This window comes from Heterocephalus glaber, unplaced genomic scaffold, assembly GCF_053883595.1.
Source record: "Heterocephalus glaber isolate CG9 unplaced genomic scaffold, H.glaber_assembly_v1.0 deba00001613, whole genome shotgun sequence".
NCBI lineage: Eukaryota > Metazoa > Chordata > Mammalia > Rodentia > Bathyergidae > Heterocephalus > Heterocephalus glaber.
Window position 1 is genome coordinate 32,855,534 of NW_028258384.1, and position 25,163 is coordinate 32,880,696.

The 25,163-nt window shown below is 34.4% G+C and overlaps 1 protein-coding gene and 1 long non-coding RNA gene across 3 annotated transcripts in view; one reads left to right on the forward strand and one right to left on the reverse strand.

The window, feature by feature from the left end:
* LOC106010768 (uncharacterized) overlaps nt 1-3,147 on the reverse strand; it is a 36,897-nt gene extending 33,750 nt beyond the window's left edge. The window contains exons 1-2 of the long non-coding RNA XR_001184507.3: nt 2,656-3,147; nt 7-63 (exon numbers count right to left, since the gene is read on the reverse strand). This is a non-coding gene — a long non-coding RNA (uncharacterized LOC106010768). The remainder of the gene's footprint in view (nt 1-6; nt 64-2,655) is intronic.
* Rnf128 (ring finger protein 128) overlaps nt 1-25,163 on the forward strand; it is a 110,740-nt gene that overhangs the window by 74,852 nt on the left and 10,725 nt on the right. For both annotated transcript variants that reach the window (XM_004861472.3, XM_004861471.3), the window contains exons 2-3: nt 11,353-11,600; nt 24,759-24,830. In XM_004861472.3, coding sequence (XP_004861529.1) covers nt 11,353-11,600; nt 24,759-24,830 — 320 coding nt within the window. The remainder of the gene's footprint in view (nt 1-11,352; nt 11,601-24,758; nt 24,831-25,163) is intronic.

Here is a 25,163-nt window from a genome sequence, read left to right on the forward strand (position 1 = left end):
TCATACCTGGTCTCCAAGCCACCAATCTTAGCCTTCCTCTTCGTGGCTAACAGAGAAATTTATCTAAAATGGAAAAATACTCATATTATTCTTTTGTTAAAGGCTCTTAGAAAGTTCCACTTCATGTACAGAATAAAGTTCAACATCTTTTTATAAGATCTTGACCCATCTGGCTTATCTGTCCCACTTTTACACTACCTTTGAACAGATTTCCATTAAAGTTATCTGGTTTACTTATCCTTCACTAGATAGGAATTTCTTCAGGGAATGAGGCCCAGGGGGCTCAATGTTTTAACAAGTTTCCCAGGTAATTCTCATGCATATTGAAGCTTCAGGATCATTGATCCTAACCCCAAAGTACTCAAAATATGATGTAGGGACTGCTGGTCCCTGAGATTCTCTGAGAAGTCCATAAAGTAAAAACTATTTTCATAATAATATTTAGATGTTATTTAAATTCTTTACTGTGTTGATATTTACGTGGATGATGTAAAATCTATAGTAAGTAAAACTGCTGGTATCTTAAAACAAATTAAGATAGGGCACCAAACTATTTTAATTGTATTCTCTACCCTTATGCACTTGCAGGGAAAAGAAAATGCCAATTTCACTTAAGAATGTTCTTAATACATCAGAAAGAGTAATTAATTTTTGAAAATCTATCCTGCCCAATGTACATAAATGTATATTTCTGTATAATAAAATAAGAAGTAGGCATAAACCACTTTTGCAGCACACCAGAGTATGATGTTTACCTAAAGGAAAAGCACTTGTGTGACAAGACTTGTCAACTGAACTAACTACTTTCTTCAGGTAATCTCTTTTAACTTGAAGACCTACTGACAGAAAGCAGTTATTCAGACTTAAGTATTTGGAAGGCCTTTTCTTAAAAATGAAAAGTAAGCATGTCACTTCAAGAAAAAAACCTGATAGGCTGGGGATTTAGCTCAGTGGTTCCGCCTCCCGCCTCGTAAGCGCAAGGTCCAGAGTTCGATCCCCACCCCCCCCGTACCAAAAAAAACAACAAAAAAGCCTGATAGTCTTTGTTGACAGTGATTCAAGTTCTCAAGCAAAAATTGGAATTTTGAAAAACTTTTATGAACCTTGTGAGCTTGATAACTTTGTAATTTGTAGACTTTTCTGATAAGATCAATGGAAATATTAAAAACTTGACATTTTATATTGTATAATTTTGAACTGAGTCACGATTTGGAAGATCTACATAATTTAGTGAACCAGTATTTTCCATATGACTAATAGATGATATTACAAAAGCAGGGATGAATAAAAGACCCACTCAACATGCAAGATAGAGCAATGGATTTTCTTTTAACCAATTGTAGCTTCAGATCTTACCTTGCACCTAAGGCTTAAGAAACTACCATTTGTTGAGTTTCGAATCAAAGAATATATATATATTGCTATTAAAATATCACTCAATTTTTCAATTGTATTATCAGCATGAATAAAAATTTTCTTTCATATCCCTCAACCAAAATATCATAACAGAACTAATACAAAAGCAGATATGGAAGTCCAGCTGTGTTTAGCTATGTTCTGTTAAACTAAGTCTGATATTAAAGAAATTTGCCCAAATGATAAACAATGCCACTCTTACTGCATTTTGGGGGAGATATACTTATTTAATAAAACTATATTAATTATATTGACAAATATTTATGATTATTTTAAATGAATTAATTAATATTTTTAAATTCCTGTTAATTTCTAATCTGATAAATATGAAAGAAATGATCTGCATAAACAAAAGTTCTTTGAGGTCCTCGATAATTTTAAAGACTGTTCATAGGTCCTGAGACCAGAAAATTGAAGAATTGTTGATTTAGCTCTTGGGTTTTTAATGATATGCTAAATATAACCACTAGTGGAAATCAGAATAGTTCAGGAATAGGTGATTTTATGACAGTTCTAAGAATTGTTTTCCTGTAAATGTGACCTGTCATGTACAAATTATTCATCTATGACCTTTTGAACAGTATTGTATCTATTTTTCTTGTGTCTTTAATATGCTATTTCCTGAGCACTCCATTTACCAGAGATTTGTTTATGCTATATCAAGTCTGTGATCCATTCCCTGATATAGTATTTCCTTCCAAACCTACAGAAGATGTATTTTGGAGTGCAGGGAAGAAATGCAACTTGCTGTACTATATATAACTAGTTGCCTCTGTCTCATTTGTTGGCTTAAAAAATAGTAATGATAAAAAGTGATTTTAGTCACCTTTCCTGTCACCACTCTCACCCTTAAAATATGATTTGTAATAACATAAAATGTTAAAAACCATTGCTTAAAAAACAGTTAATCTGTACTATGGCTGTTCTGCAACAAACTAGGTTTTAACTAAAGGCTAGTTAGAAGCATAATGATATCTTAAAGAGGTACACAGTAATGATTTGGTCTTGTTCCCAGTGAATCACACACATGTATTTCCAAATACTTTTGTCACATTAATTAACCCATTTTTACAGGCTAGGGATGTCTCAAATGGTAGAGCTTCTACTGGCCTTTAGTTTGCTCATTCTGATGACTGACATAGCTGTGATAGTGGAAGTGTATTGGGGGTCCAGGCACCACCAGGAACGGTTTCCACATACCACCCATAGTGCCAGATCCCCCCCAGGCCCTCTCCTCACCTTGCCACAGAAGGACCAGTTATACTTGGCACACCGGCTGAGTTCAGTTTTCTTCACTATTTCCAGAGGGAGGGACTGTAGCAGGTCCCAAATTCACTGAAGAGTCTGACTTTTTCGGTGCTTTAGGCATGAGTAAAGGACTTAGGCCCAAGCCTAGAGAGCTAGTTCCATAAAAATTTAAAGAAATTATTTGTGTATTTATTTCATTTGATGAAGTGCAATGATAGAACTTTTTTTTTTACTTGAGATAACGTCTCTGAAGTATTCAATTTAAGAATCTTAAATTTTGTTTCATCTGTGACTGGGAATAATTATCAACAAAAAATATTGTCACAAAATAGGACTTTGAAGAAAGAGAGGCTAGTTTGCTTTAAAATTTAGACAACTTTTTTTTATTTTATAAAAGCACCATTTAGGAGTCTTGATCTTATAAGCATTGGTATCCCTCTTTGAGATAATTGGCCTTCCCTGGTTGCCTAAAAATTTGGGGCTGTAGAGGGAAAACCTGAGCCTTTCAAAGCTACTATGAACAAAATAAATATTCAGAAGTCCACTTGAACTGGTTCCAGGTTTTTCTAATGGAAGAAATGTTTGTTATGTTGGAACTCTTCATGCTTAGATCTTGTTCATTGTAGATATCAGTGAATTCCAAAGTGCTGTCTCCACTGTACTATCAGGATGTCTGGGCAGTATGGAATATGAGCTTAGTTTTAAATAACTACTTTGGCTTTCATTTACCTTTATTACTTCTTTTGTTTGTTTGTTTTCTTATTAGTACATTTTTGCAGTGCATAGTGATTACATTCATCATGGGGAGTTGGTATATGTACATAACATATCTTAATTCTTTCTGTTACTCTCCCCTCCTGTGTAAGTCACTCATTTTGAGTACTTCCTGTTTTCTAATATTAAAAGTAGAAAACTGGTTGAAAGAGACATTAGAACAGCTTTCCTCATCTCCGTATGTTTTGTGTTTGAGTGCCAAGGTAGAGCAAAAATGCTATCATTATGCTTAGAATATTTCACGTATTGTAAAATGCTTTAGAGTTTATTTTACATTTTGACACATGTTAATTTTTGAACATGGAAGGAGCCTTCACTGTGGGTTGAGAAAAATTCCCAGCCCTTTTTTATTTTTTATTTTTAGACAGGGTCTCACAGAATTGTACCTGCTGGGCTCAAACTTGCAATCCTCTTGCCTCAGACTCCCAGAGTCCTGGGATTACAGGCATGCACCACTATGCCCAGCAACATGTTAGTATTAAAAAAGGGAGAAAAGGCCCAGAAGCACAGAACGCAGTATGTGGTTGGTACCTACGAAATACTTATTTAATGAATTTGTGTTCACAAATAATTAAGATTATACTGAAACCATAACGTCATTAGCTTTTTAAAAGAAATGAAAGGAGTTGGCCATCAGCATAATCCTAGATCGAATTTTTATATATTATGAATACTAACTAGAAAACACCCCTCATAGCACTGTGTTCTCAAGATAAGTAACTGCCAAAATCTTTTTTCATTGTTGAACATTTGAATTTGGAATCTATATTTCTTCTGCTTCTTAGTTGCTACTTATTTCTAATATGTCCCTTCTACAATACTTTAGATAGCTGAGTAAAAATGTGACAAAATTTGAGCCAACTTGTGTTATTGGTATTGACTTTTAACTAGGAAGCTTAAGGATTCCTTATAGAATTAGAATCTATAAATACTTCATAAATTTATGTCTTCAAGTTGAGTTTCATTTAAGTTGTACTGAACCCATGAATTTGTGTTGAAGAAATTAGGGTACAGATTTTCTATTTTGGGCCATTAAATTGCCAAATATAATATGCTGTAAATACACTGGTATTATAAAGATGACAGATAATTGTATTAATCCTTGAAAATATACCAGATACAACACATTAACATTTATTAATACCTCCTCAGTTTATATCTATAAGACAGATAGGCTTTTAGCTAGTAATCCTTATAGTTTGTCTTAATGAATTTGCCTAACAGTCCAGGAAAGAAAGGAATATAAATGATCTCACAATCACCTTTTAAACAATTACATATTTAGAGAGGTGAAATGACAGCTATTCTATGATTAGAGTTTAGGTCTTTAGTGGTTTGTTGTCCAGTTAATCAACATTATTAACAAGTTAAAGTTTTTTCTTCCTTTCTTTGAGACATGTGCTACGTGTTTAGGAAAAAGGATGAAATTAATAGTTGATTTGAAGATTCTATCAGGATAGAAGAACTTTAGTCATGTTTGATTTTAGGACCTTAGAAACCTAGCACAACCTTACCTCCTTCAGGTGGAAGCTACAACCCAATCTTCTACAGTAATTCGCATATCAGCGTGAGTTTCGCTACATTATGCTGCTTCCTTACCAGTTTTTAGATGAAGAATATTACTAAGTGGAGAAATATCAAAACCTACAAAGTGGTATTTATTTTACAAATGTTGGACATTGAAAGAAAATACATTTTTTAATATAGGAAAATGCTCTACTAACCCGGTATCAGTTTGGAAAGTGACATGGAAATGATTTTTTCTACTACTAGCCCATGGTAATAGATATGCAAAATCCATCTCTCTCCCTTAGATCATATTCTTCCAAATGGTGAAGGGTTAATCTACAGAACATATTTGCAGTTGCCTAGAGGGCAAGGACTATATTTTATTACTCTTTGTGGCTGCATAGCCTAGCACAGTGCCATGCATGTGTTAGATACTCAAAAAATACTTAATGGGTGAGGTTAAGAGTACTGTCTATATTCTGTATAACTGATCCACAAGGGGTTACCATACATAGCATTGATTTTATTGGCACTGTTTTAATCAGTTAAGCTATGCAACCCATATTTGGCTTCTTAAGCCTGGCACTTTCAAAAGGAGGTAGCTGTTAGCCAGACTTGAGGGTGCATGCCTGTAAGCCCAGCAATATGAGAGGCTGAGATGGGAAGATTGCAAGTTCAAGCCCAACCTGTGCTCTAGCGACTTAGCAAGAATTAGCTTAAAATTTAAAAAAAAAAAATTTTAAAGGCTAGTGATGTAACTCAATGCAAAGGTCCTGGGTTTATTCACCAATACCACAAAAAGAAAAGGAAAAGTAGGTAGCTCCAGAACTTGTACAAGAGTATATAGATTAATACATTGACATTGTCAGAATGCTTTGAGGAAACAGCAATAATTTTACTGATAAGCAGAATTCTGCCACATAAATGATATAGATTCAATAATATAGGTTTGTTCTGTTAATTAGACTTGTCTAGTTGAGGGTCTAAACTCTCATCTTCAAAAATCAATTTTCATGGGTACTGAAGAAGTGCTTTGAGTTTCTATAGAAAGGCATGGAAATACCTTACTTTTTCAAATAGGAAAAAGATTGTGTGTATTTTTAAATTGTCCCTTTGAAAAAGTGCCATTCTTTACAGTTTCAAAATCTTCTTTAAAGCCTCTAACCTTTGAGTGTATGTGTATGTGTTTTAAATGTTTGCTTCACTTTCTACTCCTCAGAACAATAGAAATCAAGAAAATTAAACATTCAAAAGGAATTCTGCATATGACCATATCTCTGTTCCTTATAATAAATGGCTAATTTTATATACAGACTATTTTGGGGTCCTTTAAAAAGATCATTTACAGGACTAGGGGACTAGGGATATTGTTCAGTGATAGAGTGCTAGTTAGCACATGTGAGGCCCTGGGTTCAATCCTCAGCATTGCCAAACAAAATACATATGCACACATACACACACACACACACACACACACACACACGAACACATACACATGCACATACACACACAGTGAATAATTTTAATGTGAAAGGTTTAGGATTAGGTGAAGTATTATAACAGCCCATTTCCAATATTTTAAGGGCATAGAAAAGCTTAAGGAAAAACAAAGGTCACTCAGTAAGGCCTGCTTTACCAACAGAAATAGTATACAAACACATATGTACACACCCACAGTCAGAAAAGGGATTTTTTTTTCCCTCTCTGCTCCACAAAAAGAAATCTGTTCTTCTTTGGAATATCAGAGTACATATTTTATTTTGTGGTTTTCAACAGAGTAGCAAGTAGAAAACAAACTTAATTTGGAATTGTATATAGACTTTGTCTTGAAAAGTAGATATAAGTGTAAAAAATGAGTAAATTATTATAAGTTAAATTTTGAATTGTATCCTACACACATAGATTTTGACCCTATAACACCCAGTGGTAAGCTGGAGCCCACTTGTTCAGTCAGTTGTACCATTTCTTCCAAACGCCACATTTATGTGTCCATGATGGGAGTATTTACACCATAGAAATTGCCATGCAGTACAAATCAGGGCTTCCTCTGATTTGAAGATCTGATTGTTAAACTTTTACTGTGGCACCTTGAATGTACCTAATTAATTGTCATTTTTGAGATCAAAGAATAGCTTTAGCTTTCATTGAAGTTAGGGAACAAATGTACAATATTGATGAAAATCAGAGGCAGTAGAGCCAGATTGCCTTGAGTTCGCATATCAGTTCTGTACTGTGCTTACTAGTTTAGTCAATGTTTTCTTTAATGGGAACAGCAGCAATGACTGCTTTAGAGGGTTGATGTGGGGATTAAATATGTTAAAGGCTTAGTTTATAATCTTATCTGGCAACCTCAATTATCCAGGGTATAGACCAGTTCAGGAAGTAAACAAAAATGTCACTGAGCAACCAATATAAATGTCAGAGGGCACTTGCAGGAAAGCCCTTAAGTTCTCTTGGGAAGCCTGTTTTACTCATTCTGTAGACCAAAGCTTGATTGTTTTTTCAGACCCAACAGTAGATTAGAAGCATAAAATTAGAAATCAAGGAGGGCTGCTGCTACAAGCATCAAGTGAGAATCTTCTTCCCTCGAGGAAAATTGCCCAATCTGAGAATTTAAAAATGAGTCAGACTGGATGATCTCTAAGGTCCTTTCAGCTCCAAAAATGTATGACTTCAGTGAAAGATCATAACAGATTGGAGACAAATAATCTCACTACTATATTAACTAATGGCTTACAAAGATGATCCAGTCTCAGTAATAAATAAGAATCAGGATATCCTAGTTAAGAAAATAAGGCAATATTAGATTACTTTTTTAAATGTACATTCAAAATTGTTAATTATTATAGAGCTTCATGGTATAAAAACATTTCTGAGTACTATACACCTAATAAACAGATGATTTATCCACAGACTTCTCGTCAGTGCCCTGGAGCAAGAATTCTACACATTAAAATGTAGTGGGATTGTCTAACATTTTGGGGTCATTTTCTTTCGCTGTATTTTTAGAGTGGAGGGTAGGGCCTAAATGTCCTTTTGAAGCTGTTCTTCACAACAAGAGCTTACACTAGTGTTCTGCTGTGCCTCTGCATTTAGGCAACAGTTAAGTTTGCAGTTAAGCAATCATCAATTTTTAATAAAGTGGCCCTCAGAATCAGTAAAGCTACAGCAGTATACTTTGTTTTGATAATTTTCTTTGAAATGTATTTTCAGCATTTTTGTCAAAAGTTGTAACCTTTTAATACAAATATAATTTTGTGGTTGTAATATTTAGATTATAAATCATTCAAATTGAAATTAAATATCACCAGGATATTATTAAGTCTATTTAGAAATCTATGTATTTTTATAAAGCAAATCACTTGTATATATTTAATCAGTACAAGATACATGTCTGTTTGCAGAAATAAAATTCTGCATTTATGTATTTGTGCTCAAATGTATTTTCTGTTGATCTATGGAATGATCTGTACAAAGCTGATACTTTGGAGGCAGATACATTATTTAAAATATGGGCCTTGCCAAGTACATTTGACCAGGTCAAAAATACTATATGTGTTATTTAAAACTTGATTTTGTAAAAACTGTTAAGTATTTGTGTAAGGCTGTTTGCTACGTGTAAAATTTACTTATGTGCAACATCTAATTTCCTAACAATACCAGATAAAGGAAGGCATTACTGTGTAATTAAGACACTCTTTTTGCCCTTAAAAAGTTCTTAATCTAGGAAGGGAGTAAAGCGTGCCATTTGAGATGCAAAGCAAAATGAAGTATTAGTAGGGCTTAAAAACCAAGTGACAACTGAATAAAGACAGAACTTTTACTTTCTTACTTGGAACTTGGAAAGACTATCTAGGGGCAACATTTGAGTTGGAACTTGAGTTATAAATACGTAGACAAGCAGAAGAGGGAGGAGCGTTAGAGCAGACATGGGAAATTTTAGGAACTGAGGGAGCAGAAGTAACAGTTACGAAAAGTGAATGGCAATAGGCTTCCCATGTGACTGAATCTGAGTATTCCTAAAGTTGGGATGTAGTGGACATATATAAAACTGGAAAAGTTAGTTGAGAAAAGATCATATAAGGCTTTTCAAGGAGTCAGAGAGTCAGACTTTTAATGAGTAATAAAGAATTACTAAAAGCTTTGAGCACGGAAGAGGCATGATCCAACCAAGTGATGACAAGAGTCAAACAAGGAAAGTAAAGATACTGGATATAGGGCAACCAGTGAGATTACTGAGCTAGTATAGACAAGGAAATTATGCAGGCTTATACTAAGACAGCAGGGATAGAAAGATCTCATGGGAGACACCAAGAAAACAAGTAGGATCTATGTGACTAACTACATGTGCAGTGAAGATTCAAACATGATTCTGTGGTTACTGAAACATATGACCAGAAAGCTTATGATGCCATTAACTGCAATTGGGATCATTGGAGAAGGAGCAGTTTTTAGATATCTGAAAGGGTGTGGGGAAAAGAAGGTATATCCTAATGCTTAAAAATGTCTTTTATATGATGTCAGCTAATTCAATAGAATTTTTAATGTTGGACAATATACAGTGTGTATGCGTATGGATTGTGGGGAGTAAAGCACAGCATTGTTCTTGATATGTAGACAATGTACATTTTTTTACTATCTTTTTTAAAACCTCCATCTGACCACAATGGACAGTATGTGCCAAATGATTATTCGTGCTGGCCACTCACCTCATATCTTCTAAAAGAATAATAATTTATTTCTATTAGCTAAAACTCCGATTAGAAGACTACATCTGTGATTTAAAGAGAAATCTTTACAATTAAATTATATTCCAAAGCCTGATTTTTTAGAATTATCTGTGCTTTCTAAGATTATGCAGGTTATAATATCAGAAATAAGTGCCACTGTTAGAAATTTAAAGCCCACACACAAATAGAAAAAGAGCCACTCTCTTGCAAAATTACCAATTCTCCAAAAGATTGGTATGAAGAATTTCAGTATCTTCATATTGGAAGAAGATATACCAGAAAGTATCTATCTACATTTCAGATTCCTTCACTCTCCATTGCATTGAGATTTTCCCCTATGTAAATGAAAACAGAGTGAGTCATTGACTTCTATCAAATGAAGTGATTGAACATTAAAGTAGGTAAAAGAGTTTAACTAAATGGCTATTGTAATAAAAATAGTATTTTCTGGAACTTTAAGGATCTGAAATGATACACTTGTAATATATTTTTGAATTAATAACTTCAGATAAGGAGAGGAACAAAACTAATGTACCGTGAGGCATTTCTCTTTGGCCTGATCTTTTGAAGACTTTAGTACTAAGAAATGTAAATTTAAGGGAATATTTGGGTAAAAATTCAACAATGTACATTTCCATTTAAGATTTGTATTTGAATACTATTTTAACATTGTACCTTTGTGTTTAAATTATAGTCTAAAGGTCTTTTTAGAGTTTTATTTGTGCATGGTTGTTTATTTCAAGTTGAAGTTTGATCATTAACCTAGAATAGTACCTTAACCTAATAGCGAGGTTTCTCTGGTTGCCAGTACCTTAACATTCAAAGAACTCTGTTCTTTTGCTTAAGATTATTGATCTCAGGTCATATAAACTAGAAAGAATATAAACCTTGATAAATATTGAAATGGCATACTCAGAATATTGGAAAAGATATTATTTCTTTTTTCCCCACAAAATATATATCCATATTTGAGAGTAGAAAGGGTGCTATTCATTTTTTTTTTTTTGTACCAGGGATCAAACTCAGGACCTTGTGCTTTTGAGCCAGGCACAGTGCCACTGAGCTAAATCCCTGGCCTGGGGTGGGGGGGCGTCACAAATTTAAGAGCTGTCCTTAATTAGTACCTTTCTATCAATTTTATGTTATCTTTCTTGATAACCTATCAGGTCCACGTAATACCTTGGAGTATCTTGGACAAATTTTACATTGCTTTTGAGGATATAGAAGGCTAATACATCATAGATATATGTATAGGCTGTATATTTGGGCTTATAAACAATATTTTTCTCAGATTCCTATCCTTATATATAAATCTTATACATGTTCAGAGTATATATGATAATCTTTCATCTTATAAATCAGAATTATATAGCTATATATTTTTATATTTCCCAAATCTCAGATTTCCTAAGGTATAAACCTTATCTTCTACTTGCCAGGGGACTATTTGTTGTTAAGCCAGCCTTCTTTTAAGATGCAAATTGGCCCACAAAGGCAATTAATCTGTTGAATTATAGGTAATTAATCTGAGAAGGAGAGAGGCATCTGTTACATATAACTTCCTTATAACCTGTGTACTCCTTAGGATTAGGGCTGGGTCTCATTTTAAATCATTTTAGCAATTAGACTTTTATGTTAAAAATACCACATTAAAACAATTCATTTTCTTTTACAGGTGCAGGAGACATTGTTGCAATCATGATTGGAAATCTGAAAGGAACAAAAATTCTACAATCTATTCAAAAAGGCATACAAGTAACAATGGTCATCGAAGTGGGAAAAAAACATGGCCCTTGGGTGAATCACTATTCAATTTTCTTTGTTTCTGTATCCTTTTTTATTATTACGGCAGCAACTGTGGGATATTTTATCTTTTATTCTGCTCGAAGATTACGGAATGCAAGGGCTCAAAGCAGGAAACAGGTTAGTAATACTCCTTTCTTTGAATTTACAATGTTTTTATTGTTTTAATTATAGTGTCAGTCACATATTTTAATATACTTCAGTTGCTAGACAATAATCTATGCATATGTTTGGTGAAATCTAATAGTTTTTTAAAGTATGCCACCTTCTATCTTCTCAAATCATTTATGTTCTATAATTTGTCCTGCCTGATGAAGTCTTTAACACCTCAATAGGAAGCACAGCCAGCGTTTAATTATAAATTATGTAAATACATATATATGTTCTCTTAAATAAATGTTATTCTAAGTTATAAAAACATTTCATACACAATAAAGAAACTTTAGAAAGTACAGAGGAAAAGAACTTTCATAAAACCAAATATAACAAAATAACTGTAGTCACTGCCCAAAGGTAAGCAGTCTTATTTTATATATACATTTGCATGTGGAAGTAGGGCAAAGAAAAGTGATTAGACTGAATTTCATGAGAAGACAGGTTTAAAGATCTAATTGTGCATGATACAGTGCTAGGGTGCAAACCAAGTCATGTATTCATGTTGTTTACCATATTGTATTACTGACTTATAAAAAGATACAAAGTATAGAAATAAGAAAGCAAAAATACCAAAGAATTATTAAATAGAAAAGTCCCTGTCAGTCTGTGTCATTGATCCTCCCATCTCACCTATATTGTCCCTCACCTCTCTCATATCCTTTTTTTCTTATTCACCTTAAGTTTTGTAGCCACTCCCATGCATACATCTTCAGTTCCCTTTAGCCCTCTTTTTGTTGCCTAGCTATCTCTTTGGTATCCATGGGTGCTTGGTTCCAGGCCCTCCACATGGATACCAAATCCACAGATTTATGTAAAATGGTGTAGTATTTGCTTAGACCCTATGCACATCCTTCCACATACTTTAAATCATCTCTAGATTACTTTTAATACCTAATTTGACAAAAATACTATGTAAATAGCTATTGTGTAGGGAATAGTGGCACGGAAAAAAGTCTACATGTTCAGTAGAGATGCAATTTTTGTTTTGTTTTGTTTTTTTGGTACCAGGGATCGAACTCAGGACTTTGCACTTGTGAAGCAGGTGCAGTGCCACTGAGCTAAATCCCTAGCCCAAGATGCAATTTTTTATTCTGAATATTTTCAATCTGGTTTGTTGAATCTGAGCATGCAGAATGCACAAATATGAAAAGTTAGTTGTACTTGCTGACAAAATCTAACTCTGGTTAAATTCAACTTCCTACTCACTCTGTGTCTGTAACTTAGCATAGCTGAAATAGCGGAAAAGCATTTACAGCTATACTGACTTCACTTTAAATTTATTACCATAAATTCAGAGTGGACCCTTACTGCTGCCCAATAATCATATTTTCTCAGCCATTTATTGTCCTACTTTCCAAGGTGACTAATTATGCATGTTCCTTTCTCCTTACACCTCCAACACCTCCTCCAACTTTATGCTCAACTTGTATCTTATTCCACTGGCAAAATTGAACCAATCAAAAGCATAATTTCTTATAAATAATTTTTAGAAATTTCCTTCTGAATAAAATGTATGATTATTAATGAAACTTAGAAAAACACAAAGACGTTTAAAGAAAATAAAATGTTCATAATTTAAAAACTAAAACTGAAAAAGCATATATCCACATCTGCCCTTCTATTTGCATCTGAGTCTGTATCGTCTTGTCTTCTCTTACTGTGAATGAATTGTTCCTTTGCAAAGGTCAGCCCTTTCCCTCATGTACAATATTCTTTTTGTCTTTTGCATACTCAGGACTCCAGTAATTGTCTCTCTTTCTCCCTTACAATGTCTTCCGCTCCTCTGGATCTTTCCCATCAACACAAAACCATACTATCTTTGCTCCCATTTGCAAAAGAATTTCTTTTGGTTCCAGGCCAGAAACCTTGAAATTGTTCTTCATTCCTCTTTTTTTTATAACTTCCCACAAAACGTCTATTAGAAAATCCTGTTGGTTCTACCTTGATTATATATCAAAAATCTGATTATTTCTTACTACTTCCATTGCTTCAGTCCTGGTCCATGCCACCATCATTATTTATTCCTGTTCCCTTCAAGTATTCCTAACACAACAGCATAATGGTGCACTACTTCTCCAGAATGTTCAGTAGAGATTTAATGCTTTCAAATGATCTTATAGTGGAGGCAACAGAATATATTTTATATGAACTGAGATATTCCTCTAAATAGGCAGTGAATTTTGGGCCTCTTAATCCACTCTTTCTCCAAAAATAAAAAAGGAATTTAATTTATTTGGGAGTGGGAGGAGTAGAGAGGATTTTCATATAGCAAGGAAGTTAACTGAATTTAGGAATGGATGAAAAACTGAATTTTATTATAAAGTCATAATGATTATATATCAGCATATGGTAATAAGTGATGATTATCCCAGTGTTTAAAGTTAAGTGACTTCTGTCCTCAGAGAAACAGCTTATCACATTGGTGGCAGCTTCAGCTTCAGCCTGTTACTAGCTGTGGTCAAAAGGACATTCAAAATTCCTGTGCCAGGCTACTCAAAGTTTCACATCATGTTAATGTTTGACATTTGTATATCATGCTGTTTTTATCTCTGAGGTTAGAAAGAAATCGCTGTCTAGTACGACTATGCAAAGGTTATACTTACAATGACAAGAATGATTGGTTTGCTTTTCTCTGAGGGCACTCAGGTATGTGCTTCTGTATTCTAAGTGCTATATAATAAATCTATTAACTCCATCAGCAAATAATAAGGTTTAAAAATAATTTTGGTGTTGCACAAACTTCATTGGGCATTTAGCTCTGATCCCATCTTTCATTTAAGTAATTTTCATAGTTTGTAATGTATTTTATGAAAATTAACCTCCATAAATTGGTCAAGAGTGGAATTAACACTTCTCATCTATTAGAGAAGGTGTTTGAAAGTGCATGTTATACTACTTAATGGACTGTGTCTGTTTGTCCTTAGGGGACAAAATGATTAAATATATATTTATCACTGATAATCACTTTTGTTTATAAATGTTTAAGAGTGTCATAGTGTCATTTATATATCTAATTTTCATGACCTCTGATTTATTTTTAAAAGGTAGATATGTATATGATGTTTATAACGATCACTAAACATTTAATTGCATTATCTGCATTTTACTGATAGAAATGGTGATGAAGCTAACTTATGAGAATTTTCCTTCATTAGACTATTAAGAGAAAATAAATTCAATAATTTCTTTCCTCTGAAGATTATGATGCATAATATATAATGTCACACAAACTGATAACTGTGTAACCATAAGTTTTGATGACTAAATGCTCAGATGAGCCCCTAGATGTAATAGTTTGACATGTCATAAAAGATGTTCAAGGGTACACACCATCCCCATTTTTATGGATGGACATCTTTTAAATGAAATGAAAAATATCATTGGGTTATGAATTAAAATAACAGATTAGGTATTACAAATTGGATGTGTATCCTCACTGGGTATAACCCTAACCTGAGACAGGGAAGAGAAACCAGATGGTGTACTCAAACTAAACTACATGTGGGAGTAACCACAGTCAAACTTGATTCTAGCTTGGGGTACCCAACATTTTGGAGGTACAGTACATGTATCCTAACTTTATTCAAGAAGTTGCCACTCAGTGGCAGCTTGTATGTTGGATTAATCACAGTCCCATGAAACAAAAGAGGCCTGTAGCTGAAATAAGGGCTGCTCTAGGTAAATGCTGAATTTGCTTTTAATGAAGAGTAACTTTAAAGAGAAAAAGCGTTAGTAATACAATAGACAGCTTGGAAGAAATCATCTTCCAAGAGTAGGGAAAAGAATGCATTTCCATTTGAAAATATAGTAGAGCCTTGATAAAATGGCCCCACAGACCCAACACACAAGGAAACAAAGAGCATATGCTCTAACACAGCAGTCTGTTAATCATTTTACTTAACATGGAGGCCCAAGTAGTCATGGGGCAATAGCCTTCCATTTTTACATGTGAAAGCTCAGGGAGAGAATCTTTAAGCCATATACAGATCCTCCAGTTTATGGAATTTTTGTGAGGGGAATTGTTACACACATTGCTGATCTCTGACTGACCTTGACCAAAGAATGGACCAAAATAAAACTAGCTAGTGTGATTAGAACTAATACTGAATGATACCCATGTACTCCCCTAGGGAGAGAGATGACCTTAGTGTACAACAGTTAATGGGAACCTTTATCTGGATAATAATGAGAATTGAGAAAAATTAATGGCCTTTTCCTCAGCTAAAATAGGATGTAGAAATGACAAAATCATTGCCACTGATGGCAACACTTGTCCATAATAATAGTTGGTATATGGATAAAGATAAGTCTTCTAGGAAGGTTTAATAAACACTTCTATGGTATTTCCTGATCTATTTTGTAACTAAACCAAACTATCAAAAGCATACAGTGATATGTTATGACACTAGTATTGTTGGTAAGATTCAACTACCTTATATAAATAAATCATGTGGTAATCAGATGTTTTTGGGAAATTGAACTAAAACCTCCTCAATGTATAAAACTCTCCATGTATAATACACATGGAGAGTGACTGGCCTAAGAAAGAATTAAAATAACAGTTCATTACTGTATTAAATGGCTCTGTATAACTATCACAAAGTTCAAGTGGTCATACATCCAGAGCAAAAATGGATAGCTATGTTGTACACCAATATAAGAATATTTGTAACAGTCTTCCAGACTGGATGAATTATTCATTTGAGCTTATTTCTACCCTTGTTGGCTTCTGCAAATATTAAGTATATTTAATATTGTTCTTACAACACTTTATAGATAGGTAAGAAGGTAAGTAGGTAGGTAGACATATATATAGTATATATACAAATATTGTACTATATAAAGGTATATTATACTATAAATACTATACTGAGGTATAGCATATATATAACAATTTAACGGTACTTATATATAATTATATTTTATACAATGTATATGCATAAATATGAATACTATGGCATATAAAATTCACTAACTATAGAAATTAAATTCTGTACTAAATGAAATATTTTTATATAAATATTATACTAACACTTGCTGCACTGACAGTTTTGTTGTAAAAATGTTTGACCAAGGGCAAGGGGATGTATAGTCATAAAAGAGGTAACAGCACAGAACTAGTTGCTTACTCCTTACATGTCCCCAAGGTGACCATGATTGGACTTTTGCCAACCTTGGGAATGTGGCCTTCAAAGTGTCCTTTATGTTAGTGAGTGATGATATTGTTATATACACATGGAACAATGGATCATGTTGTACCAGCTGGTCAAGGTTGTTGTACACAACAGTCAAGGCTGACAATATATACCTAGTTTCATTGTTGGGTTCCTGAGTTCAGAACAACATAGCCATTTGCTAGCAGGATACACCTAGTGACCAGCCCCTTTATCTGAGTCTTGGACACTGATACTCAAATTGGCTCCCTGGGAAGAAATTAGCCGCACATGTGCCCTGTTATAGTTTGGGTCTAGATGTCTCCCCAAAGCCTCATGCAGTCATAGGGCTTTTTCAGAGGTGGCTGGGATTAAGGGTGTGTGATTACAGAAACAGTCTACTGATTGGTTTGGCACCACCTTAATCCTGGTAGTCTGGATAAAATAAAAGGGGCAGAAAGATACCATTAAGGTCCCTTGTTGCTTTGCTACCTTCGGTCTGCCATGAACTGTTGCCCCTCTGCCATGTGCCACCCTGCCTTTGAGCCAGCCGATTACAGACCGAAGCCTCTACAAACTGTGAGCAAAATAAACCTTTCCCCCTTTATCTTTGGGTATCAGGTATTTTGTCTCAGCAACGAGAGAAAAGTAACTAAGACATCCCCTTAGTCCAGTCCCAGAGATAGCACTACTGTGTGCTGTCAGATGCAGAAGGGCTAGGCTACATTAATATCTTAAAATTTGTCCTTGAACTTAAAACATTAAAAATCAGTTAAATTATTTCCACTTACATTAAGTTTTCTCTGCTTCACTAGTACATGAAATTAACTGGAAGATTCATCAGCTGTCTGTATACTGTACATTATTAACACATTTTAGTAGGTGGTGTGTTTACATGTATATATCTGTTTCTGCCTATATTTAAGAGTTGTTCAGTGCCTTTTATAAAACCATGAGAATTTTTGCTTAGGGCATGTTAAATAAATACTTGTCCAAGTGAGACCTAGCTTCTGACTTTCTCACTGATCAAAAGAAAAATAATAATGGTTCTTACAATCCTTCCATATTTATTTAATTTTACACTCATATCACAAATTCTTTTTTTGAGACTTTTTTCTTGCTATGTTACTGTGTTAGGTACCTTTCCATAACTGTGAAAAAATACCTGAAGTAACATAAAGAAGGAAAGGTTTGTTTTGTCTCATGAATGGCTGCAGAGGTTTCAACTGATGGTCACTTAGCCCCAACACTTTAGGCCTGTATGAGGTGGTACATCATGGCTGAAGTATGTGGTTCAGAGAGCTGCTCACTTCACGGCATCCAGGAAGCAAAGAGAAAAAGGAAAGGGTCAGAATCCCAATATCCCTGGCAAGGCCACACTCACAATTATCTAACTTCTTCCACTAGGCCCACTTCCTAAGTGTTCCACTGCCTCTCAATACCACCACAGGGTAGGACCAAGCCTTTAGCATATGAGCCTTTGGGGAACTTTTAAGATTTAAACCATTAACAGTTACCCAGGTAAGTCCTGAACTCTTGGGTTCAAGCATTCCTTCACCTCAGCCTCCAGTGGGCTGAGACTACAGGCATGCACCACCATACCTGGCTATATCACTAATTAAGTTTCTTCCAGCTTTACTGTAGTACAACTGACAAATAAAAACTGTATCTATTCAAAATGTACATGATGATTTGATATACATTGTGAAAAGAATACCACAAATTAATACATCCATCACCACACGTAATTGCACATAATTACTGTTGTATATGTCTTTATATGTGGTAAGGACATGTAAGGTTTATTCTCAAAAAATTTCAGGTAAACCATGATGAACACCAAATCCTCAGAACTTACTTGTCTTTATAAAAAAAAAAGTTGAACTCATAGAAGCAGAGAGCAGAATAGCAGTTGCCAGAGCTTGGGGGTTTGGGGGAAAGTAATTGCCAGGAGCTGGAGTTAGCTAAAGGGTACAAGCTTGGGACTAACTCTAAAGGTGTTGATTATCTTTTTTTGAATACATTTATTTAAGTGTTATGCATAGGTTTCTATTAGCATAAGTTTCTATGGAACATGACAGATTTTTTTAAAATTTCTGATATACCTAAATTGCCACATATCTCAGACACTGTTTTTCTTCACAAGCATATATCTGAGAAAAAGAATCCTTACTATTATTGTTCATTTTAAGTCTCTTGTTTTACAAACTGAGCAAAATTTATGAAAATGTTTATTTTAAAAAGGCAGTGACTTGTTCGATCCCTGGTACCAAAAAAAAAAAAAAGAAAGAAAGAAAAAGAAAAAGGCAGTGACTTAAGTGCAGGAAGATCTAGTTGACTTGAATCTACCCTCTTTCCTTGCTTTTCCACGCCTAGTCCCCATCAAGTAATTAGGTTTGAATACATACCTACTGTTATTCATGTAGATTGCACTTAAGCTGTATGCTAAATACTGTGACCAAAACCCAGTCTGACAAATATACTAGACTAAAGCATGTATTTTACCTAACTGGATATAAATGCATAAATAAAATAAAGTATCATTGCCTTCACTCTAGTTTTAAAACTTAACATTGTAATAAAAAATAAGAAGAGGTTTGACTTTTCACTTTCAGCCCCAATAAATTCCCATTCAGAATAAAAAAGAAATTGTAGCTGAGATCTGCAATGACTAGAGTCACAGGTGCTTTTAAGTAGCCAGAGTAATAATGTGCTTCTGTTAAGAATATTGGCCAAACCACTGTGGATATCAGTATGGAGATACCTCAAAGAACTAGGACTGGAAGTCACTTTTGACCCAGCTATTCCCCTGTTGGGTATCTTCCCCAGAGAATTAAAAGAATCATACCACAGTGATATATGTGTACCCATGTTCATAGCAGCATAGTTTGTAATAGCTAAAACTTGGAAACAGCCCAAATGCCCATCAACTGGAGACTGGATAAAGAAAATGTGCTCTTTTTTTCTTTTAATAAAATGGAGTACCACTCAGCTATAACAAATGAGAATTTAGAGAAATTTTTAGCTAAATGGATGCACATAGAGGCAATACTCTTAAGTGAAATAAATAGGACCGACGTGTAAATACTGAATAGTTTCTCTAGTATGAGAAACTGAAAGTGTAAACGAGGAGTAAAAGTTATAGGATAATGTGAAATAGTTAGAAAAGGGGAAAAGGGGAAGGGGAAGTGGGAGGGGTAGGGGGAAAACAAAGAAGGCAATGGAATTAATATGAGAAAATGAAAATATGGAAACAAAGTCTTTGTAAATAGGGAGGGATGGAGGGGTTGAAGGAAGGGCAGGGGAAGGGAGAAAAATAATAAGAACCAAGATAGATTATGTAAAGGTGCAAATTTCCAATGATGAATGTCATTATATTGTATACCTAAAATGTACCAATAAAATAAAATTTAAAAAAAAAAAAGAATATTGGCCAGCAGGGCAGGGGATTTAGCTCAGTGGTGCCACACCTGCCTGGCAAGCACAAGGTCCTGAGTTTGATCCCCAGTATCAAAAAAAAAAAAAAGGAAATTGTCCAACATATTGGACTTTGAGGTTTTTTTCTCCTTGTTTCTTTCATTTATCTTCTTCACAGGAAATGCAGAGCCTTTTAATAGCTTCTTTGCTATAACACAATGAATGCAGTAAAGAATGCATGGAGAACTCATGGACTTTTAAAGCCAGATAGAACCTGGGCTTGAATGAATCATAGCTCCTCAACTCACCAGCTGCCTGGACTTTAGTCAGGCTTTAGAACCTGACTTTTCTTGTCTATAAAACCTGGATATTAAAATACCTATTTCACAGGGTTGTTAATGATTATTCATAATGACATGTAAAAATCTTAGTTGAAAGTGACACATGGTAGAAGCCCAATAAATGCTCGCTAAACCTTTCTTTCCAAAAATTTAATGGAGTAGAGACTTTTAATAAGTAAAACTGAGGGGCTGGGGATTTAGCTCAGTGGTTCCGCCACCTGCCTTGCAAGCACAAAGTCCCAAGTTTGATACCAGGTACCAAAAAAAAAGTAAAACTGAGAAGTGCCTTAGATGATAAAACCATAAAAGTTTGTTCATATTTTCTAAATTCAGAAACTATTCTTTGAGCAACTACTAGCCATGATGGGAATTATTTTTAAAATACTAAGGCCCAGTCATCTAGCTACTGATAAGTTAGTAAGAGAGAAAGACAAGTGAATAACACAATTACAAAATGTGTTAAGAGGTGAAAACAGCGTGCTACTAGAATATATAGGGTGGAAGGGAATTTTGATATTGTGGCAAGGCATTGGAAAAGTATCTAATATAATTTGCATAACAATGTGTATATGCTCTTGACGTTCTGGTTTTTAAAGAATAAAACATAAATTACCATTTGCATTGGTGCATATTGTCTATGAATGTTGAGGTATATTGGGGAACTGAAGACTTACTTTAAATATTGTCCAAACATACATATTCAATATAAACTACTTGGTCCTAATGTTGCTATGTATTTCAGTGTTTGATGGGGAGGACTGCATTTTGGAACTCTTACTCTCAGGGTGACAGTGAAATATTTTGAGTACTAATAGCAGTTTTCTAAGTGACCTTCATTCAAGATCTAAAAGTACAGTTTGTGCACTTTTTAACCCATATCACTTGTCTCAGGCCCAAATTTAAAGGAAGTGGCTTTTCTTTATATAAACTCGGTAAGACCTATTGAAAATATCTAAATTTCTCTTTAAACAAAATTTTATTTCAATGATGTTTAATTAAACAGTATTTTATTCTATGCTGCAAATCTTTTTGACATCTTTTAGAACCAATTCTCTTGTTTAGTATTTTCTGGCATCTTGGATTTTTCCATATATATATTAGTATTATCCTCCCAGTACCTTTTATAGCATTTGTCTTAATGTAAGTTCTGTTCTCCTGGGAATAGACTCAGGCATTATGTAATCCTGCACCTCAAATTAATTTGTATTACAAACTTAGCTACATTTAAGAAAGTTATATATTTGGCATTCATTCCTAATATATTGATAAGCATTAGCACTGAAGACTGAAATTTATATTGTATTGAATATTTTAGAGTGAGAAATCAGACTATACTAGCTTAATCAATTAAATAGATACAACTTCTTTATGAGAGCTTTCCCTAATTGAATGTTAGAGCTCACTACTTAAACCTAAATCAGAAGTGCTTTAAAGATGAGAAAAATTATTATCAGACACATATTACCAAGTACATTACTGCCTCCTGCCACCTCTTTCTTCCTCTTTTCATTTGCATCTTTCTCCTCTCACTCAGTAGTTCAGAATCTATGTGAAAGGAAAGTAGTGAAGATTGGAAAGCTAGGCCAGAGCCAGCAGCCCATGGGTCTAGTTGTTCACTGAAAAGGAATTACCACAGTTTGACAGACCATTGTAAAGGATCATGAAAAAGCCCAAGATGGCCACAACTATAGTTCAGGCTGTGAAGGGGGGTATCCAGGAGGCAGTGGGTCAACAAGACTCCAACACAGGTATATTTCTTGATGTCCTGGTAACCACTTGCCTTTTATAAGGTCTGGTACTGGCAGAAAGCCACTATTGTGTGGACCGTGGCTGACAGCCACAAGAACGGCTGGACAGATATAACAGCTGGGCCACTGGGCATATAATATGGCGGCTGAGAATGAAGATGTCTACCTCAGTCCATGGCTCTGCATCTCTTCTTCGGGATGCCTAAATCAAAGTAAAACTTTCCTGTCTAAACTGGTGACAAAACAACCATAGAATGGAGGAACTGGAAAAGCATGAAAAGATAGCTGAATTATGAATGGTTATATTGTAATTGACTCTTGGAATATGAAGATCAGCATTCCAGTAACAGAGGCTTTATTCCCTTTTGGACGAGTTATTTTACTTTTCCTAGCCTCCAGCTGCTCATCTTTACAGGAGATTATTACCTCTTTCAGAGTATTCGCATGAGAATTAAATGAAGTAATGGATTGAAATAATGGTTTTAAAACAGTGTAACAACTGTGTAAATATAAGGAAGTAGTAGTAACTTCCTGCTCCAAGCCACAGATGACTTCCTTGATGCAACTCTGAGCTTTGGTGAGGCTGAAACTAACCAACTCTGATATTTTGATCCAGACATTCTTCCTCTTTGGCATCAATTTTCTCTCTCTCAGATTAGATGTTGGGCTATGTGATCTATAGATCCTAAGTATCCTTGGTTCACCATCACTTTATTATTTATTTACAATGTAACTAATAAAATAGGAAGATATTTGGGCTCCAAATTAAAGCCCATCATAGAATCCCCCTTTAACCCAAAATTAAGAACAGGAGGGCTGGGAATTTAGCTCAGTGGTTTCGCCACTTGCCTCGCAAGTGCAAGGTCTCAAGTTCGATCCCCGGTACCAAAAAAAAAAAAAAAAAAAAGGAGTAAAAGGATTGTCATTAATAACTCTTTTCTTCTTAGGCTCTAGACCTTTCTATTAATTACTTCTATTAAGCTATATTTATTAGTAAGGTAATAATCCAAGAGATTTTTGCTGTCCTGTGAGAGCAAAGAAATAGTTTGGCTAATAATTTCCTTGGTCTTAAACCAAATGTCTTTTATAAAATGCTTTCTTATATAGGAGACAGGTTTGGGTGTTAAGGAGATACCTTGTCTATCTAAACTATGGATTATTCCCTTGCAAAATATATGTGCTACAAATATGTAGACTTGTGACAAGTACGTGTTGATGCTTATTTATGAATAGTAACTTGTATTTTCTTTTCACCGAATGTCTCCTATTCGTCAGGCATTATGCCAGATACTTTAATGACATTATTTCTAATTTTCATGTACCCTGAATGCCAGCTGGGAACCCTGCTAGGGAAGGGAATGTAAGAGGGATGAAGAAGCTCTTTACATTCTCACAGTGACCTCTAGTTCTGGGCATTTACTTTTTGCTGAATTTCTAGTAAGTTTTTTCATTTTATAATTCAAAATAGGAATATTGCTTATCATCTGGCCATGCTGTGCATGCTATTATTATAATCATCACAGCATCCACCCAGGTGTGAAATCTAGCCTCTATTTCAATTTGCACATATATTATATTCACTTGAGGCATTCATGTATGTAGTAGATTTTTGTGAAAGGATTTATTTGCAACATTACACCAAATTAACACCAAATACATCATACCACTTGGGATTTTTTTCCCTCTGGCCAATTTACTTTACATAGAAAAAGGACAGTCTCTCAATGATTTCTCTCTTTGTAATCTTTTCCTCATCTTTTAGGTTCCTCTCATACTCCATCTTCACTTCTCAATAATACATAATGGTTTAAGCCTCACTCCCTAAATGAGCCTTGAATACCCAGACTCATTTAGATATGTGCTCACTGAAACAATAAAGGTGCCTACAGTACTCTCAGAATCCATCCTCCTTGTTAGGCAATAGTGGTTATAAAAGCAATTTTTTTCTACTATAAATACTGTAAAAGTTAGTATTATCCTTTTTTGTAGAGTAGTAAATAAGCTCAAAAACTTAAGTGACTTGTCTAGAGTTATTCATTTAGTAAGTAACAAAATCAGATTTTGAATTGATGTCCATTTGAATCCAAATCCTGTGTGCATTCTACAAAACATGTTTCAAAAAAGAAATCAAAGAAGATGCACTTTAAGGTCCTCTGGGCTTGAAAGTAGGAAAATTGCTCTGAAAATTTATAGCATCTGAAACTATTTGGAATAGAGACATATAGCTTTATCATTGTAGGCCTAAAAATGCTGTTTAAGAAAGTAAGGAAATATAAGGAAAACGTTTCATTAATTTAAAAAAATGCCTGATATAAAAAAATGGGGCACATTACAGTTAATTAAATTTTCTTTTAAAATACATTTATACATTGACTTTTACATGACATTTATTAGTCTACTCTACTTTTTCACCATAGTTCTTTTAAAAAGCACTTTTTCTAACACTTGTCACTTTTATTACAGAGACAATTAAAAGCAGATGCCAAAAAAGCTATTGGAAGGCTTCAGCTGCGCACACTGAAACAAGGAGACAAGGTGCATTTATTACTTTTAAATGCCATTTGTTTTAAAGCAGTGCTTTTATGCCATTGTTCAAACTACTCTTTCAGTCTGCCTTTCATTGGCTTTTATAAATCTTATTAGCTTTAAAAAATGCATTTGATGCTGAGAGTAGGCTGAATAATGACCTTCAAACATATCTAAGTCCAAATCGCTGGAACCCATGAACATTACCTTCTATGGTAGAAAGGCCTTAGCAGATACAATTAAGATAAAGAAACTGAGATAGGAAGATTATTTTGGATTATCTAGATGGGTCCTAAATATAATCACAGTGTTCTTATAAGGTGAAGGAAGAGGGAGATATGG